The sequence below is a fragment of the Clinocottus analis genome, unplaced genomic scaffold (assembly GCF_023055335.1).
Source record: "Clinocottus analis isolate CAN_PGR_092001 unplaced genomic scaffold, fCliAna1.0.p SCAF_93, whole genome shotgun sequence".
NCBI lineage: Eukaryota > Metazoa > Chordata > Actinopteri > Perciformes > Cottidae > Clinocottus > Clinocottus analis.
Window position 1 is genome coordinate 32,505 of NW_027176255.1, and position 17,496 is coordinate 50,000.

General features: G+C 46.2%; 3 protein-coding genes across 3 annotated transcripts; 1 reads left to right on the forward strand and 2 right to left on the reverse strand.

Annotated features, from left to right (window-relative positions):
• Positions 1–35: 35 nt before the first annotated feature.
• On the reverse strand, positions 36–5,825 carry fga (fibrinogen alpha chain). Its single transcript, XM_068570867.1, has 8 exons — positions 5,598–5,825; positions 4,571–4,675; positions 4,104–4,287; positions 3,854–3,999; positions 3,522–3,620; positions 2,650–2,805; positions 1,747–2,431; positions 36–1,017 (listed from the first exon to the last, which is right to left on the reverse strand). The coding sequence occupies exons 1-8, from the start codon at positions 5,649–5,651 to the stop codon at positions 320–322; spliced, it is 2,127 nt and encodes a 708-aa protein (XP_068426968.1). The 5' UTR covers positions 5,652–5,825; the 3' UTR covers positions 36–319.
• A 254-nt stretch (positions 5,826–6,079) lies between these two features.
• LOC137781871 (oocyte zinc finger protein XlCOF6-like) lies at positions 6,080–9,635 on the reverse strand. Its single transcript, XM_068570866.1, has 5 exons — positions 9,602–9,635; positions 9,346–9,504; positions 8,412–8,963; positions 7,943–8,047; positions 6,080–7,825 (listed from the first exon to the last, which is right to left on the reverse strand). Exons 3-5 carry the CDS (start codon positions 8,941–8,943, stop codon positions 6,609–6,611), a joined length of 1,854 nt encoding a protein of 617 aa, XP_068426967.1. The 5' UTR covers positions 8,944–8,963; positions 9,346–9,504; positions 9,602–9,635; the 3' UTR covers positions 6,080–6,608.
• A 5,666-nt stretch (positions 9,636–15,301) lies between these two features.
• LOC137781869 (uncharacterized protein slr1819-like) lies at positions 15,302–15,724 on the forward strand. The gene has a single exon (XM_068570864.1). It carries the CDS (start codon positions 15,302–15,304, stop codon positions 15,722–15,724), a length of 423 nt encoding a protein of 140 aa, XP_068426965.1.
• Positions 15,725–17,496: the final 1,772 nt, after the last annotated feature.

A 17,496-nucleotide genomic window follows, 5' to 3' on the forward strand; every position in this document is an offset into this window, starting at 1 on the left:
TTAACAAAAAAGAAAACGTGACAAACGACATCGTCTGAAGTGAACATTGAATCTTTATTGAAAGAGCAGAGTCGTTGCTCCGAACGAACGTCTCGTTCTGAGAACAGCGGAGAGATAAACAGGTCAGTGACATTTACACAACACAAAACACACAACAAAACCCCCCACGCACAAGGACACACACGAGGACACGAGGACACACACGAGGACACGCCAACGCCGTTTGAGTTTTGAAATCTCAGAATGATTCACGAGCCCGAGTTTGTTTTTTCAGGCTCTCGTTTCTTCGGGTTTAAAACGTCAAAGTGTTTATTTCCTGTTAAAAAGCGGCCGGTCGGATGAACATCCGTACGGTTTTCAGGCTGTAGTTTGTCGGTTTGTACGTCGCCCACACGACCCCGTTGGCGACCCCGCCCGGCGCGTACGAGCCTCGATGGTAAACCCCGTTCGGGTTGGCCGACTGGCAGCCGTTGTACCACCAGCCGCCGCCGTACGCCGCCGCGCAACTCCCCTCCCACATGTCGTTGTCTCGGTCGAAGGTGCTGAACCTCATCCCCGCGTGGGACAGGCCGGACGCCGCCGCCGCCGCCGCCGCCCCCAGGGCGTCGCCGGCGTCCCCGGTGTACGCGGACACGTGCAGCGGGTACCCCTCCGCCTCCGGGCCGACCGCGATGGCGTACTCCGCCACGGCCGCGCCCCCTTCCCAATCCTCCAGCTCCACCTTCAGCATGCTGTCGCCGCCCTGGTGGGTCAGCAGGTGGAGGTTCTGGTTGCCCAGCCAGAACTCCCCTTTCCCCGCGGCGTCGACGGCGCCGAACCCGCCGCGGTACTCGGCCCAGGAGCGGTTGAAGCCGAGCGCGCCGCTCTCCCTCTGCTGGACTAACAACCACCCGCCCATTAGCCCCTCCTGCCGGCAGTAAACCTCCACTACCGGAGCGGAGTCCGCGGCGCCGGGTTTGATCTTAAAGAGGCCGTTCGATTCCCCTTTCAGGTGGTTCTGGTGGGCCTCGACACAATCTGCGGACAGAGAGGAGGGGCACATCGCGGGTTAGCTCGGGCCGGCTAGCTAAAATGCTACTGCAGTAGGAAAAGGGCTAACGGTCACTTTTCAGGAAACCGAAAGCGGTTTGATGACTCGGTGCGCGTGGGATTCTGTTTATTGAATGTTAAATGTATTAAATGTCGAGGATCAATGGACTAAGCTCTCAATGGTGACTCGAGTGGCTACGACTAAGAATTCCTCTCCAGGGTTTCCACTCTTTTTTTATTCCGCGTTCACACCGAACGCAACGAGATGACAAAAGACGTCAATGCAAAGCTGCGTGACGATTTTGTTGCAAAAGCCAAATTTTTTCGCCATAATTTTGCAGTTATTTCAGCATCACATTTATCCGCTTATTGGGATCAAATCGCAGCAAAATCTATTTATTTTGGGTTCCCGCAGCTCCGGTAAACCAGTCGACGTGAGGCTCGCTAGAAGCAGAGAACAACTGGGAAATTCCCGTTGCGTTTAGTGTGAACGCAGCATTAACGCTCATAATTGTCTTTTTTATTCTCCTCATTGACTCCCAAAGTACCTCAATGACAATTAAATACTTCAGACTGTGAAAAGCTTTAAGCTCCTGCAACAAACAACAGCGATTACTGGGTTCACTCCATGTTTTTATTTTTTGGTACATAAGGCGAGCTAGCGGATGCTAACGCACGCGTCTAGCTGAGTGCGTTGTTTTCACTCCTGGGCGGTACCTTTTCCTACATAATCGGCGTGGCGCTCGGTGCGCGAGCTCTTCACGCTCCGGGCGTGGAAGTCGGGGAGGTCGTCCTCCACGTCGGCCGTCCTGAAAAAGCCGAGGTCGTCGCCGAACGGATCGCTCTGCGTGAAACCCTTGGTGCCGCCGGTCTTCGTGAAAGAAGAAGAAGAGGACGAGGAGGACGAGGAGGAGGATGACGTGAGGCTCGGGAAGAAGGAGCCCATCCCTCCCTTGGTGAAGTCCGTCATGCCTTGGCACTCGGGTCCTCCCTCCACCACCTCCTCCATCTTCTCCACCGGCCCGTCCTTCGAGTGGACGATGGTCTTCCTGATGACCCGCTGGCAGTTGACCTGTTTGACGGACACGTGGCCGCCTGTGCTGGGCTGGCCGAAGCCGCCGCCATCGTGGCCGCCGCCGAAGCCGCCATCGTGGCCGCCGCCAAAGCCGCCACCGAAGCCACCGCCATCGTGGCCGCCGCCGAAGCCGCCACTGAGCTCAGTGATGGATTTAGAAGGGGCAGAGGAAGAGGAGGACGAGGAGGAGGAAGAGGAGGAGAAGGAGGAAGAGGAAGACCCCGGTGAGGGCGTAGACCCAGAGTAGGAAGTACCTGGGACCTTGGAGATGGTTGCCGGTGAGGAGATGGAGCCCTCCTGCTCGAGGATGTACTCCACGATTGGCAGCTAAGGAAGAAGAAGAAGAAGAACTTCAGCTTTGTGCGTGCAGGTATTTCATACGCTGTTGTTGCACGCTTCAAAGATCTATTGCAGACTTTTAAAAACTTATTCAAAACCTATTTGTGACGGCAGAGTCTGAAACACGATGGTAAAATCCAGAGGCTTCAGAACATGACTCTTGCTGAATTATTGCCCATAGTTGCTGAACAAAAAGAGATCCTCACATTGTGGAACATGTTTTCTTTCAGCTGTCCTCCGTCCAGGTCCTTGGACTTGTGCAGGTTGTTGACCACGGTTTGCTTCAGCGGCCGGCTCTTCATCACGTACAGCGTCCCCACGGACTGGATGCTCTCGTCCGACTTGGAGTCCAGCTGGTTGACCTGCAGACGGGGAGGCGGAGCGGCTTCTTACCACCACGGACGACGCAGCCACACGATTCATCCAAAACTAGCCGAGAAATCCGCGCGTGAGCGGGAGAAACCAGACGAAGCGTCTCAAGTATGAATTCTGACTTTTTCATTAACTTTTTGGCACGTTTATGCATAAAAGTCTCTCCTTTAAATTGGTAATTTAATTTGCATTACGACTTCTTTAATGCAGTTGAAACCAGTGAAAAAGACTTAAGGACAAAACTCCTTTAAATTAGATGTTTACACAGATTTGGAGCAAAATCCCAGTTTTTAATTTTTTTTGTCCATTTCGGCATCAAACACGAAATCCTCCAGCTGAATTATTTCTGGTAAAAAAATGTTTTAAATTATACTTGTTTTAGAAGATAAGATAAAATATTACACAAAATAAATTGACTAATAATCTCAAATTTAAACACAGTTTCATTAAACAAATTTAAATGAAGTCATTCAGACGATTTGTATTTATCTTATATGTCATCATTATTATCATTATTAATCTGAATTATTATCTGATTATTAATCAAGAATGTCATGAAACTTTCAACAATTAATAAATAAGATTTTTTTTTAAAGCTTTAAAATACTCTTTACAATGAAATGTACTATTACAACAGTGTAGAAATACTCCTTAACAAGTAAAACCAAGTGTGTGTGTGTGTGTGTGTGTGTGTGTGTGTTCTCACCTGTTTCTGCAGGCCCTCGTAGCTCTCGTGGTCCACATCGTACTGCGTGTAGCTTTGACAGGATCCTTTGCAGGAGCGCAGCTTGATGTCGATGTCCACCTGACGGAGGAGCAACCACTTCACTGAATATATATATCTATATAGATATATATATATCTATATAGATATATATATATAGTAATCTGCCGTAGCAATAACGGCGATTTTAGGGAAAAACGTAGAAAAAAACAGCAGTTCATCTCCTGCTGAAGCTAACTAGCTGGCGGTTGTTAAACATGATTTAAATTGACACATTTAAACGCGAGTGTTTTGTCCCTGCCGGGCCTCCGTACCTCCAGCCGCTGCAGCTCCAGCACCTGGTCCTTCACGCGCTGCTTCAGGGCGCCCAGCAGGCCCAGCTGCCGGTCGATCTTGATCTTCATGTCCGTGATCCTCTGACGCAGACTCTGGGCCAGGTTGTAGTATCTGTCGTCGTTATCTGAGGAGGAACTTCACAGGATTAACTCAACGTGGAACACAGTGGCGGCTGAAGGGGAGCGGATCAGAGAAGATGAGGAAGAAAGTGATGAGGAAGGAACTGACTGCCGTCCAGCGTGAGCTTCTGCGTCAGGTAGCTGTACGTCTCCTTGGTCACCACGTCGGTGGAGCGGTGCTGCGCCTGGTTCTGCTGCAGCAGGAGGCGGATCTTCTCCATCTTCATAAGAGCGTCGCGGTCGTATTTCTCCATCAGACCCTGCATCCTGCAGCCGGACGGACACTTAGAGCCCTGCAGGGAGGAGGAGGGAGGAGATCAGTGAGGGAAGGAAGGAAGGAGTGGAGGAGATCAGTGAAGGAAGGAAGGAAGAAAACAAGGAGGAGAGACGCAGACACTCGGTGGTTTAACGGTATATATATATATATATATATATATATATATATATATATAGTTTGCAGCATCATTTCAACATCTTCACCTGAAGCTTCATAAACATCTCTAATAAGTTAATAACTTGTCTGTCGGCTCAGAAGGAGGAACATGAATCTTTATGGCTTAAGAAAAGGAAGCGAACCCATTGGTCGTCGGTGCAGAAAGGCCACTCCTTCTCTGAGGCACACTTCTCTGATCGAATCCCCTGCTCCACGGGCCGGGCCCCCCGGGGGTCCATCAACGCGGCCTGAAGGACAACGCAGCATCATGGAGTTATAGTAAAGTACAGTTATGATATAGTCATAATATAGTTATAGTATGTTTAGGGCTGGTAAACATAACAGTAAATACAACTTAATATACATTTTCCCTGTGAAACAAACTGCTGTGACTCAGTGTATGAACACGACAAAAGCAGCATTACATGTTTAGAAATAATATTTAATTATATTTAGGAAATATTTGAATAAAGATCAGCTTTAGTGCTTTGTTTGCTTACGATTGTTTAGAGTTGAAGTTACCAAAGTTATGTAATGTTAATAATATATTACATTATATTAATAATATATTAAATTATAATTAAATTATATATATATATATATATATATATATATATATATATATATATATATATATATATATATACACATATATATATAAATATATATATATACATACATATATATATATATATAAATATATATATATATATAAATATATATATATATATATAAATATATATATATATATATATATATATATATATATATACACACACACACACATAAATAATATAGAAAACTATTTAATCATACGTAATCATAAATATCCATCTGAGCTTTAATTTAAAAACATATTTTTGTACTATTATCATGTATAATAATAATTAGGCATATTTATAATTCATATATTCATTAATATATACATAACATTAATTAATGAATAATAAAATATTTTAAATGCAGAAAAAAAGTAATACATGAATGGAAAAGTTAATTAATTAATGATGCTATAGCTATAATATAACTATAATTAAGTTATTTATTTATTAAAAAGCGACAAAAGAGGCAGAAAAACGATGAAACTAAGTAACACAAAGCAGGTAAATAATGTGAAGTTCTAAAGACACAAACAGACACACAAACACAGTTGTGTTGTCGGTGACTCACCAGAGAAGCCGCACACATCGCCCCGAGGCACACGAGGAGGTTCAGACTCTGCATCCTGCTTCTGTCGCTTTGCAGAGCGAGTCCTCCGCCGGCCTTTTGAAGCCTGCTGCGCTCGGCCTGACAGCCGGTGACGAGCCGGTGACGAGCCGGTGACGAGCCGTGAGTCACCGGGTCGGAGCCGGGTCGCCTGCGGAGGCGGTTCTGTGTGTCCGGCACGACGTGTTCACAAACATTCGTTGACGGATTTCCCGGCTTCTGATAAGAAAATGTTTCATCACAGCAAACAGAAACGTTCACAGAGCACGAGAACTCTGACTGGCAGGCGGTCAATAATCCATATTTAACTGGAGTATTTACTAGAACTAGCAATAACTTCAATACTAAATATTACATTTGTAACTGGAATATGAACTAATACTCCAGCTGTAACTGGAATATTAATTTATATTCCAGTTATAGAAACTTCTCAAATACAGAAGTCATTATCCTCAAATCTGAAATAAATGAACTTTCTGAAGTTGCGTAACGTTTCAGTCGCGTCTTCAGACTTTAATCTCACATTTTATCAAACAAAACAATCACTACGACAATCTGCTGAAAGGTTGAGATCCAGAACGCAGCAGCAGCGCCACCTGCTGGAAGAAACGTGGAGCAAAATACAGAACCAGGACTTTAATAATAGAAACAGGCTGCTGCCGGGTATCGAGTTTTTATTTTCCTTGGGCTTCTGCACGATGTCACAGATGTATTTTTCACGTTATAACTCAATATACAAAAAGTGTAAACATCACAAGTTGACCTTCATTCAGGTGGTTTATTCTGACCTTTGACCTTTATTCAGGTGGTTTATTCTGACCTTTGACCTTCATACAGGTGGTTTATTCTGCCACACCTTGAAGGCCGGTCCATGAAAATATTGTCTTACAACCAGTAAAGTGCGCAGCTCAAAAAAGGTTGTGGACCAGCGGTGCAACCCTCTCTCTCTCTCTCTCTCTCTCTCTCTCTCTCTCTCTAATGTTTCTCGTGTGTGAGTCGGTGGCTCGAGAGGTGCTGCAGCAGCCGGAAGCCCTTCTGACAGCGTTCACACTCGAAGGGTTTCTCCCCCGTGTGAATGCGGGCGTGTTTGGCGAGGTTGCTCTTGTCGTTGAACTGCTTCCCGCACGCTTTGCAGCCGTAGGGTTTCTCCCCCGAGTGGATCATGCAGTGCTTCTTCAGGTTCACGGCCTTAGTGAAGGACTTGCCGCACTGGGAGCAGCGGTGCGGTTTCTCCGGGTCGTCCGGGAGTGCCGTGACGACAACAACGTCCGTTTTCGTCGGTTTCTCCTTGTGCGTGGCCCGGTGCGTTTTCAGCGCCGTCTGGTTGGTGTAACCTTTCCCGCAGGCGTCGCACGTGTACGGCCTCTCGCCCGTGTGGCCGCGCTCGTGGACGACCAAGTGCTGCAGCAGCCGGCAGCCTTTGCCGCAGTGCGAGCAGCGGTACGGTTTCTCCCCCGTGTGTATCATCTTGTGCTTCTTCAAGTTGTTCCTGACGCTGAAGGCCTTGAGGCACACGTTGCACTTGAAGGGTTTCTCCCCCGAGTGGGTGTACTGGTGCGCCGCCAGGGACATCTGGACCCTGAATCTCTTGGGGCACAGCGAGCACTGGTACGGTTTCTCTCCTGTGTGGAGCCGCTCGTGCTGCTTCAGTTTCGCAAAATGCTTGAAGCTCTTGCCACAATGGGCGCAGCCGTGCGGTCTTTCCTCGGAGTGACTGAGCATGTGCGTCTTGAGATCTCCCTTCCGGGCGCAGCTCTTGCCGCACTGCTCGCACGTGAACGCTTTCTCCCCCGTGTGGGTGAGCTGGTGCAGCTTCAGCGTGCCCTCCCTCCCGAACTGCTTCCCGCACACCGAGCAGCCGTGGCACCGCTCCCCCGTGTGGGTGAGCAGGTGCTGCCGGAGGGTGTGCAGCAAGTAGAAGCTCTTGTCGCACTGCACGCAGGCGTGACACCTCTCTCGGGGAGGAGAAACCCTCCGGGAAACCTCTTTTTGACCGTCGTGGTTCTCGCCGCGCAGGTGCAGCCTCAGGTGGCGGTCGGTCGGGAACCCCAGGCCACATTCGCCGCACGAATACGCCGGCGGGCTCGCGGCGCCGCAGCGGAGCAGCCGGTGTCTGGCGAGGTGGCTCGTCTTCGAGAAGGATCTCCCGCAAGCCTCACAGGGGTGACGGTTCTTCTCCTCTTTGTTCTCATCTGTCGAGTCAAGAGCCAGAAAAGAAGGAAAACAAACAGCTGAATGTCGTTACATAACCTAGTTTTGGCCGTGGTCGCCGTGCGAATGCGTCTCCGGCTCCGGCGGGCTCGGCATACCTTTCTTGGCGCCGCAGTGGTGTGACCGGTGTCGGGTGAGGTTGCTCCTCTTCGTGAAGGATTTCCCACAATCCTCACAGCGGAGACGCCGGCGGTCGGACGGAGCTGAGGCCAGACACGGAGGAACAAAGTTTAAAAAAGATGCAGAAGACGAGTGTCAAAGAAACTCAAAAATAGTTAAATCTTTAAAAAAAATATAGCTTGTCAAAAGTTGTTTCGTGTGAATGAAATTTATGTATATTTTTATATCAAATGAATTATCTGATTTAATTGATAATAAATTAGGATAGGAATATAAAAGCATTATTCTTTTACAATGATTGACTGAATAAAACACACAAACAAAACAAAAAGTCTACAATTATGTACATAGTCTTATCATTACACTTAATATGATTGCAAAATCAAAAATGAACTAACAAGATGAACAGAGTTACATTGTCCATTTGAGAACCACTAGAACTTTTACCTGTCGGCTCGGCGCCGTCTCCGGCTCCCCGGCGCTCCGGCTCGGCCTCGTTTGGTGATCCTGCGCCGGCCAGCAGCTGGTAGTCCTGAATGAGCCACGCCACGCAGGGCGAGGCGCCGCCGTCCTCCTGGAGCACCAGCAGCGCCTCGTGCCGCTCGCACGCCGGTCCTCCGCCCCCGGCGTCGGCGTCGTCCTCCTCCTCCTCTTCCTCCTCCTCCGCCTTCTCCTCCTCCTCTTCCTCCTCCTCTTCCTCCTCTTTGTACCGGTCCGTCGGCGCTCCGGTGTCTCCGCTGCACCGGTCCGGGTGCCGGCCCCTGTCCTGCTCCGCGTGCCCCGCCAACTCCTTCAGCTCCACCTTGATGAGACTCGGCTTCATGCAGTCCACCAGGCGCACGGTCAGCCGCCTCGGGGTCGAGCTCCAGAGGTCGTCTGAGGGCTGCTGTTGTTGTTGTTGTTGTTGTTGTTGTTGTTGTGTTTCCCGCTCACCTCCCGGCCTCCCAGCTGGTCTCGGGTCAGCTGGTGGAGACGCCATGACGTCAGAGGACGGCTGACCTGAGAGACACAACACAGGTTACTGCTTCAAAAGTACTACTACTTAAAGTACTACTGCTAAAAGTACTACTACATTACTCCATGAAGTGTTGCATTCAAAACATTACTCAAGTAAAAGTTTGTACGTAAAAATGTATATATCCGCTGTTTTAGGAATGTAGTTGCTATACAGTTTTAACCACACAAACACATACAGCAAACTGAAATAAGAGACACATTTGCTCCTGAATGTGATTTTGTAGAGCTTTTATTTTGAAAGGTAAAACCAGAACGTCCTCTTACTGGGAGAGGAACCTTCCGGGGCGGCATGCTGTCGATATTAATGCACTCATATTTACTCATATTTAGAGATATTTAACATATTCACACACTACAAACTGACGTGTTTCCACGCGCAGGGCCGCAGAAAGAGAAACGTGCTCAGAGTTTACGGATCGGACGTGAAGGCGTTTCCGGGCTAGCAACGGAGCTAACGAGCTGCTGCGGACCAGCTTCCGCTTCCGGTGACCTTTAACAAACGTCCGCTTTGCCTCCGGGGTCTCTGGTTGTGAAACAAAGACAAATTAATCCAGAAGTGGGGAAGAAAACGTTCAAAACGTCCGAAAAGAGACGCGGAAAGAGCAGCGACGGCGAGTTACCAGCGGAGCTTGTTTCTCTTCCGGGTTTCACGTGACGGTGTCCTGTCAACCAATGAGCGCCGAGAAAAACTTAGAGGGGGGCGGGCTGTTTTAGAGATTTCGCGCCAATTGCCGAGCCGCTTGTAAACAGGAGACGGCACCTCGCTTAGGACAAACATGAGATAATACGCGTTTTGGACTAAACTCTAAATTTGACTGCCGTTTCTGTTGAAATATAAATTTAAAAATTGGACTAATCTGCCAGGTTTCTAATACTAATGTGTGTTAGTTTATAGTATTTATATTACATATATGTAAAGTAGCAGGAAATTGACAAGTACAAGTACCTCAATAATGTACTGAGGTGCATTTAAATAAATGTATAGTTACAATTCATCTATGAGACATTTTATAGATTTTTCAGTGTTTTAACTTTTAAATCTGACGTTTTGGGATTAAGATTTCAGGTTTGAAGCTTTTAGACGTTTTGTTCATTTTTTTTTATTATCCAGAGTTTCGAGAAATGTTTTAGGAAAAAACTTTAACCAACAATTAAACAAACTTTAAGGCATTTTTTCTGATAATTGACGTCATATTTGTCCAACCAAAAAGTTAAATCTCTAACATGAAAAACACGTGATCAACCTAAAATGTATATTTATAATGATATAGAATAATAATATGGTTTGATTAAAAATCTGATTATGATTGATGCATTAATGTCTTCAGCACTTTAAAGCAGTCGGTTACAGGTGAAGCTGGATTTTAATGTTTCTGTCGCTCCGCTTTGTGTCGCTACAAACAACCGCCACCAGGTGGCGCCACGTGATCTGTGTTTCTCTGTAACGTGTTCCAAGTGTCCACAAGTGTGAAAAATGTCAAGAGAAAACAAGTGGGAGCTCCACATGTTATGAATATTAAACCATTTACATGTTTAGCTCACACAGAAAGAGATTAAAAAAACCCGCCTGGATTAGATTCTGAGCCTCACAAAGAAGAAGAGAAACCCCGCGGGTCGTCAGGCTGATCACAGATAAAGACTTGAACAATCGATGTGTAACAATACACACACACACACACACACACACACACACACACACACACACACACACACACTCAGAAATCCACAGGCTGAATGCTTTGATTATTCGCTCTTTTGAAGACAGATATTTCTGGAGTCCCTTTGAAGCGGATGTTATTGAAGTTGTGGGTTTCTTATTGATAACGATCTGATGAATGATGTATAATGGCTGAAGAGTTTAATCAATGTGTCTTTAATCCTCCCAGCAGCTGAGCTGCAGGTGCACCGGCCCTCTGGCAAGAAACACACACAAGTATCTTTAAATGAGTGTGTTCAACACAAAAATACAGCTTCTAGAACCTGCAGGCAGGCTTTAGGAGAGAAAACCCACAAATGAAACAGATCCATGTGACTCTGGTTGTATAGAAGTCTATGCTTCATGTGTTAAAGCTGCATTCTCTCTCCTGACCACCAGGGGGCGACTCCTCTGGTTGTATAGAAGTCTATGCTTCATGTGTTAAAGCTGCATTCTCTCTCCTGACCACCAGGGGGCGACTCCTCTGGTTGTATAGAAGTCTACGCTTCATGTGTTAAAGCTGCATTCTCTCTCCTGACCACCAGGGGGCGACTCCTCTGGTTGTATAGAAGTCTATGCTTCATGTGTTAAAGCTGCATTCTCTCTCCTGACCACCAGGGGGCGACTCCTCTGGTTGTATAGAAGTCTATGCTTCATGTGTTAAAGCTGCATTCTCTCTCCTGACCACCAGGGGGCGACTCCTCTGGCGTTTTAATTACTTTTTCTTAAAGAAAGAGGAAAAGTTATCAGTATTCAGTGTGTGAAGTGCAGTGACTCAACAGTTTGACCTCAATTTATTTCCTACTCATTATTGAGCGCACACACACACACACACACACACACACACACACACACACACACACACACACAGACAGACACCAAGCGTGTCCCAGCATCAATAAAACACATTTATTACGTCATATTTGTGTTCATCTTACATAGTTACTGATTAGCTCTTTTTTCTTATTGTCGTCTCCTCCTCCTCTTCCTCCTCCTCCTCCTCCTCCTCCTCTTCCTCCTCCTCCCCTCCTACTCCTCCTCTTCCTCCTCTCCCTCTCCCTCCTCCTACTCCTCCTCTTCCTCCTCCCTCTCAGAGCCTCGGATGGATGCTAATTGGCATCTGATGCATTTTTAATGTTCAGCCACCCAAACCACACTCTGCGTGCCACCGCGTGTGTTTGTGTGTGTTTGTGTGTGTGTGTGTGTGTGTGTGTGTGTGTGTGTGTGTGTGTGTGTGTGTGTGTGTGATCATGTTTTCGTGTTCTCGTGACGCCATTAAAAGTAAATGTGGTGTGTGAATGTGCATCTCTTGCGGTGTGTAATCTCGTGACTGGAAGTCAATTTGTACTCATCCTCTCTCGCTCCAGTCCACTCCCTCCTGACGCCTGAGAGAGGGAGAGAGAGAGAGAGAGAGAGAGAGAGAGAGAGAGAGAGAGAGAGAGAGAGAGAGAGAGAGAGAGAGAGAGAGAGAGAGAGTTTCTTGTCCGGTCGCAGCTGAAAGTTTGAGGTAAACAGATTTTCCGCACGTATCATAATAATTAAAAGGGTGAACCTCAGTTCTTTATGAATAGTTTCAATACAAAGATACATTTAAAGCTGTAAAGAGGCAAACAAAACATCTACAAAGAGATTCAAAATGATGCACTGAAATGATTCTATCGTTTGTTTCCCTTTATAGTCATTTTGTTTCTCTTTGAAGTCATTTTGTTTCTCTTTGAAGTCATTTTGTTTCTCTTTGAAGTCATTTTGTTTCTCTTTGTAGTCATTTTGTTTCTCTTTGTAGTCATTTTGTTTCTCTTTGTAGTCATTTTGTTTCTCTTTGTAGTCATTTTGTTTCTCTTTGAAGTCATTTTGTTTCTCTTTGAAGTCATTTTGTTTCTCTTTGTAGTCATTTTGTTTCTCTTTTAAGTCATTTTTGTTCATCTTTTAAGTCGTTTTTATTCTCCTTGAAGTCATTTTAATCTCTAAAATAATTGTCTTTCTCTTTGAAGTCATTTTGTTTCTATTTGAAGTCATTTTCTCTCTTCATGGTCATTTTCTTTCTCTTTACGGTCATTTTGTTCCTCTTGTGATCATTTCTTTTCTCTTCGTAGTTACAGTATGAATAAGAGAAACAAAAAGACTACAAAGTGAAACAAAATGTCTCCAGACACACAACCACAGCCAGGTGTGTGATGTCTACAAAGTGAAGCCTATCGGGTCGCAGTATCTCTGTGGGAGAGAAGGTCTCTTTCATGTCGTGTCTCATGGTGTCGCTCTGTGGTCGGTGTGATCATCTTCTCTACCGTGAACTCAACTGTATTTGGGTCTTAATACTTCTCACTCATGGATATGTGTGCATGTGTGTAACTGCTCTGCAGCTCATTAGTGGAGATGATGCCTGTTGAGTTATGTAAGAAAACCTCATAAACACAACAGCCTTAATGTCACAGCTCCTCAGAAGAAGTTCATTAAACGCACACTGCGTGGAAGTCGGGGGGAAGATAAACGGGCCGGCTCGAAGTGAACATGAATTATTCTCTAATATTTCTCAGTGAGTGAGAGGAAGATCAATTACGAGACGCTTGCTTTCGCGCTGAATTAAATTGTGTGTTTTTCTCCATGAATGACAGATTGAGCTAAGCTAAGCTAACCAGCTGCTTTCTGTAGCTGCGTGTCTGGGGGCTTTTATTGTGAAAGGTGAGGACAGAAGGAGCGGACCTGGTCCACACTGACAGAAGACAACGCAGCCTCCATGTTGAACTGTGCACATCCTCAGTCTCTCGGCTCAGCTCGGACACATCGGTCGATGCTTCATTTGGTTCAAAGGCTCAGAAAAGAAACAGACCTCCCGGCGCTTGTTCCACGTTGTAATATTTGCATTCTGTGTGCAAAAACACCAACAACCCCGTAATGACTTGTGAATTAATTACACTGAGAAAAAGCAGCAGTGTGTAAAGGCCTAAAGTCTGCAAACTGAAAAGTGGGACATGGACCACTCAGCAGCATCTATTTGTGTCGAGAAAAACAAACGGCTGGATGTGAATGTAACCAGAAAGTAACACAGAACTCAAAAAGTAAAAGACGGCTCGTTATGATGGAAGTCGCTTTGTTTCAGCACGTTTGTGTAGGTATGTAAACACAACTCCCGCCGCGCCGATCGGCATGAGGTCAGCAACAAGCTGTGCATCACGCCGCGAGGAAAATGTGTGTGTGCAGTCAGCAAAAACACAAACACATTACATTTACAGTTAGAAACGCAGTATAGAGCAGGATGGCTCACCCGTTTTACTCAAAACATTGGTTTTGTATTCTGGATGCTCTTTCACATACACACATGTACTTCTGTGTATGACATATCACTGCATACCCATAACAACCTGAACCCTAAAACCATCAAACTGCCCTTTGGATTGATTTATTTCTAAAACTCTTTTCTTTTTTTTAAATTTTCCTTTGTTCTTTTTTTTTTTTTTTTTTTAACCAGTTTTCTCCATTTTTTCACCCAAAATGTCCTCAGCTTCTAAAAAAAAAACAAAAAAAAAAAACTTTCCAAATTGTCCTCAGTCACGAGGAGATCAGCACTAATTGGATCGATACCGCGCACACAAACATACATCTACAGATGAAAGGATTGATCAGTGCTTTTGCATGTTTAAGTCCCTTAATTGGAATTAAAATACAACTTCATTTCTTTCCTTCGAGGTCGCCATCGTTTTCTACTTGATGTCAGAACAAAGCTGTTTTAAAGAATTGGGTCATACAATAAAAAGAAACGGCATCAAGTAGTTATTTATCTCAGTTATAATGCTGAGAACTGTAATCATCAAAGAACAGCAGCGCTGCTGAAGGAACATGTTTAGTTTCATATCTTCTGAACGTCGAGTCCGACATGTGGAAGTGACACAAACTCAACACTTTGTGGTCAGAGTTCAAAGCCGGGGATGAATAATCCATGAGCGTTCCTGTTTTACATGAATCCTTCTGTACTTGAACGCACCGCGCTGGGTTCGGCCCACGCCGCCTCCTGGAGGAAGAGCGCTTCCTCGCGGGGTCGCGGCGAGGTCGAAAGTTTAGCGCCAAGACAAAAACAGCGTCTCTCACATTGTTGTGATGCTGGAGATTTAATGATTCCAGAAGGCGTCGTGGGATTTGGAGACAGACTCTGAATCTGCTGAGCTCATCAATTATGCATTGTCTTAAGGGTAATGCTTGCAGATGGAACATTATATATTTCTGGTTATCACATTCTGGTTCAAAATGTATTCTCTCAAAAACACTTCATTAAAAAAATGGACAAAAGCTTTGCTGACACGAGTTTCTGAAAAGAGAAGTCGGTCTCCAGCAGACTGACCCTCTGAAGGTGCATTCCTAAAGTTGGTCGGCTTCATCCTCTGAGGACCACGACTGTCTGAACCAGATTTCTCGGCAATCCGTCCAACAGTTGCGAGACATTTCACTCAACACCACAAATGTTATTCACAGAGTGGAAACGTCCAAATGTGAGTGGCAGGCCAGCCAAAGGTCGTTAAATATTTCAGTCAAAATCAAAAATGGCATCCTCATGGTGCCGCCAGAGGGAAAGTCCAGGGATTTAAAAAGTTAATGGGTTTTATCCTCTTGAGACCATGAATGTCTGAACCAGATGTCTTGGCAATCCGTAACGGTTGAAAGACATTTTACTCAAAACAACAAACGCTCCCAGAAGTCAAATCTGGGGAGCGCCAACATTATCACCGCCAACATTATCACCGCCAACGTCATCACCGCCAACGTCATCACCGCCAACGTCATCACCGCCAACGTCATCACCGCCAACGTCATCACCGCCAACATTATCACCGCCAACGTCATCACCGCCAACATTATCACCGCCAACGTCATCACCGCCAACGTCATCACCACCAACGTCATCACCGCCAACATTATCACCGCCAACGTCATCACCGCCAACGTCATCACCGCCAACGTCATCACCGCCAACATTATCACCGCCAACGTCATCACCGCCAACGTCATCACCATCAACGTTATTAGTCTTCATCTTCTGGGGACCACGAATGTCTGAACCAAATCTCTTGGCAATCCGTCCAGGTTTTTTTTTAAAGAATTCACTCGACACGACAAATGTTATTCAATCGGTGCCGCCAAGGGAAACGTCCGAGGATCGCCAAAGTCCTCAGGCTTCATCCTCTGGGGACCATGAATGTCTGAACCAAATCTCTTGGCAATCCGTCCAAGAGTTTGTTACACAATGGCTCCAGGAGACACCTCGCTGATGTCATGAGGCTTCATCCTCTGGGGACCGTGAGAGTCCTGTGGACGTTTAGCTCCGGCCCGCAGTGGAGGGAAGACTGACGGACCAGCGAAGTCATTCATGGAAAGACACGGCAGAGGAAATGATACATGACATCAAAACATGGAACAGCTGGAACGATAAGCCCCAGGACTCCAGATTACAACATGCATTTTTCATTTCACGGGCCTCTTCGTTTCTCCGCGTCGCGGCTCAGTAGGTTTGATGTTGTGTGTTTGTTAAGTAGAACGGCTTCCCAGAGGAGAGCAAAGGTCTCGAGTTCTGCAGGAACAACACGACCTGTCACTTTACATCATCCCCACATTGAGAGGTTGAACCGGGCCGCGGCCCCCAGCGCCGTCTGCAGCTTCCCTCGGCCCGCTTCCTGCTTCTCAGGCCTCAGTTGCATTGCTCGTTGCTGAGACGTGAACGCAAACCACCGGCGAGTATTTCTGTCCATGAGGCAACAGAGAAATCCAAAATGTCCAACAGGGGGCGTCTTTGTGTACAACCACAGTCTCATGGTGGTGTTTATGCAACAACACCAACAGATAGGTTCAGGCAACACAAGCAACAATTAGGTTCAAGCAACACAAGTAACAATTAGGTTCAAGCAACACAAGTAACAATTAGGTTCAAGCAACACAAGCAACAATTAGGTTCAAGCAACACAAGTAACAATTAGGTTCAAGCAACACAAGCAACAATTAGGTTCAAGCAACACAAGTAACAATTAGGTTCAAGCAACACAAGCAACAATTAGGTTCAAGCAACACAAGCAACAATTAGGTTTACTCAACAAATAGTCCCGCTGGTGGAAACTGGAGGTTGCTGCATCAGATCATCACTTCCTGTAAGTGTGAGTCATGTGTAGAGACCTTCAGTGCACATGAGAGAGCACGAGGTCTGCAGCAACACGTCAGCAGGCCGGACGCTCGATTCCTGCGATGGCGTTCAGGCGCGAAGCTGCAAAACTTGAAGAAAGCAATCAAATACGACTTTTAATGTTTTTCTTCTGAGGCCGGTTAGATCAGCAGATAGTGATGGAACAGGAAGTCTTCATCGCCACCTGAACCTCTAAGTACTCGCTAATCTGAGATCAAAACAAGCCAACACACACACACACACACACACACACACACACACACACACGCTGCTGGCTCGCCCAACACCTCAAAGTAATTTAAGGGAAAACAAACAGCAGTGGCTTCTGGGAAATAAGGGCAGGATTAAAAGAGAATTTCAATGATCTCACCGCGGGACGTCTGAACCAAAACCTGAGACGAGGAGAACATCAATGAAACTCTGCAGGAAACCCGACACTTTGTCACCGAAGAACTCTCTTAACACTCGGCAGGGTTCTCCAAACACACGGCAGGGTTCTCTAAACACTCGGCAGGGTTCTCTAAACACACGGCAGGGTTCTCTAAACACACGGCAGGGTTCTCTAAACACACGGCAGGGTTCTCTAAACACACGGCAGGGTTCTCCAAACACACGGCAGGGTTCTCTAAACACTCGGCAGGGTTCTCTAAACACACGGC

Excerpts from the sequence above, each read along its gene's own strand:
- fga (XM_068570867.1), bottom strand. The coding sequence starts at position 5,651 with ATGCAGAGTCTGAACCTCCTCGTGTGCCTCGGGGCGATGTGTGCGGCT. Across the intron at positions 2,806-3,521 it reads ACGAGGGCCTGCAGAAACAG|GTCAACCAGCTGGACTCCAA; the intron begins GTGAGAACACAC and ends CCCCGTCTGCAG. Across the intron at positions 2,432-2,649 it reads AAGAAAACATGTTCCACAAT|CTGCCAATCGTGGAGTACAT; the intron begins GTGAGGATCTCT and ends CTTCTTCCTTAG.
- LOC137781869 (XM_068570864.1), top strand. The coding sequence starts at position 15,302 with ATGTCTTGGCAATCCGTAACGGTTGAAAGACATTTTACTCAAAACAAC.
- LOC137781871 (XM_068570866.1), bottom strand. The coding sequence starts at position 8,943 with ATGGCGTCTCCACCAGCTGACCCGAGACCAGCTGGGAGGCCGGGAGGT. Across the intron at positions 8,048-8,411 it reads AGACGGCGCCGAGCCGACAG|CTCCGTCCGACCGCCGGCGT; the intron begins GTAAAAGTTCTA and ends GTCTGGCCTCAG. Across the intron at positions 7,826-7,942 it reads CCACTGCGGCGCCAAGAAAG|ATGAGAACAAAGAGGAGAAG; the intron begins GTATGCCGAGCC and ends TTGACTCGACAG.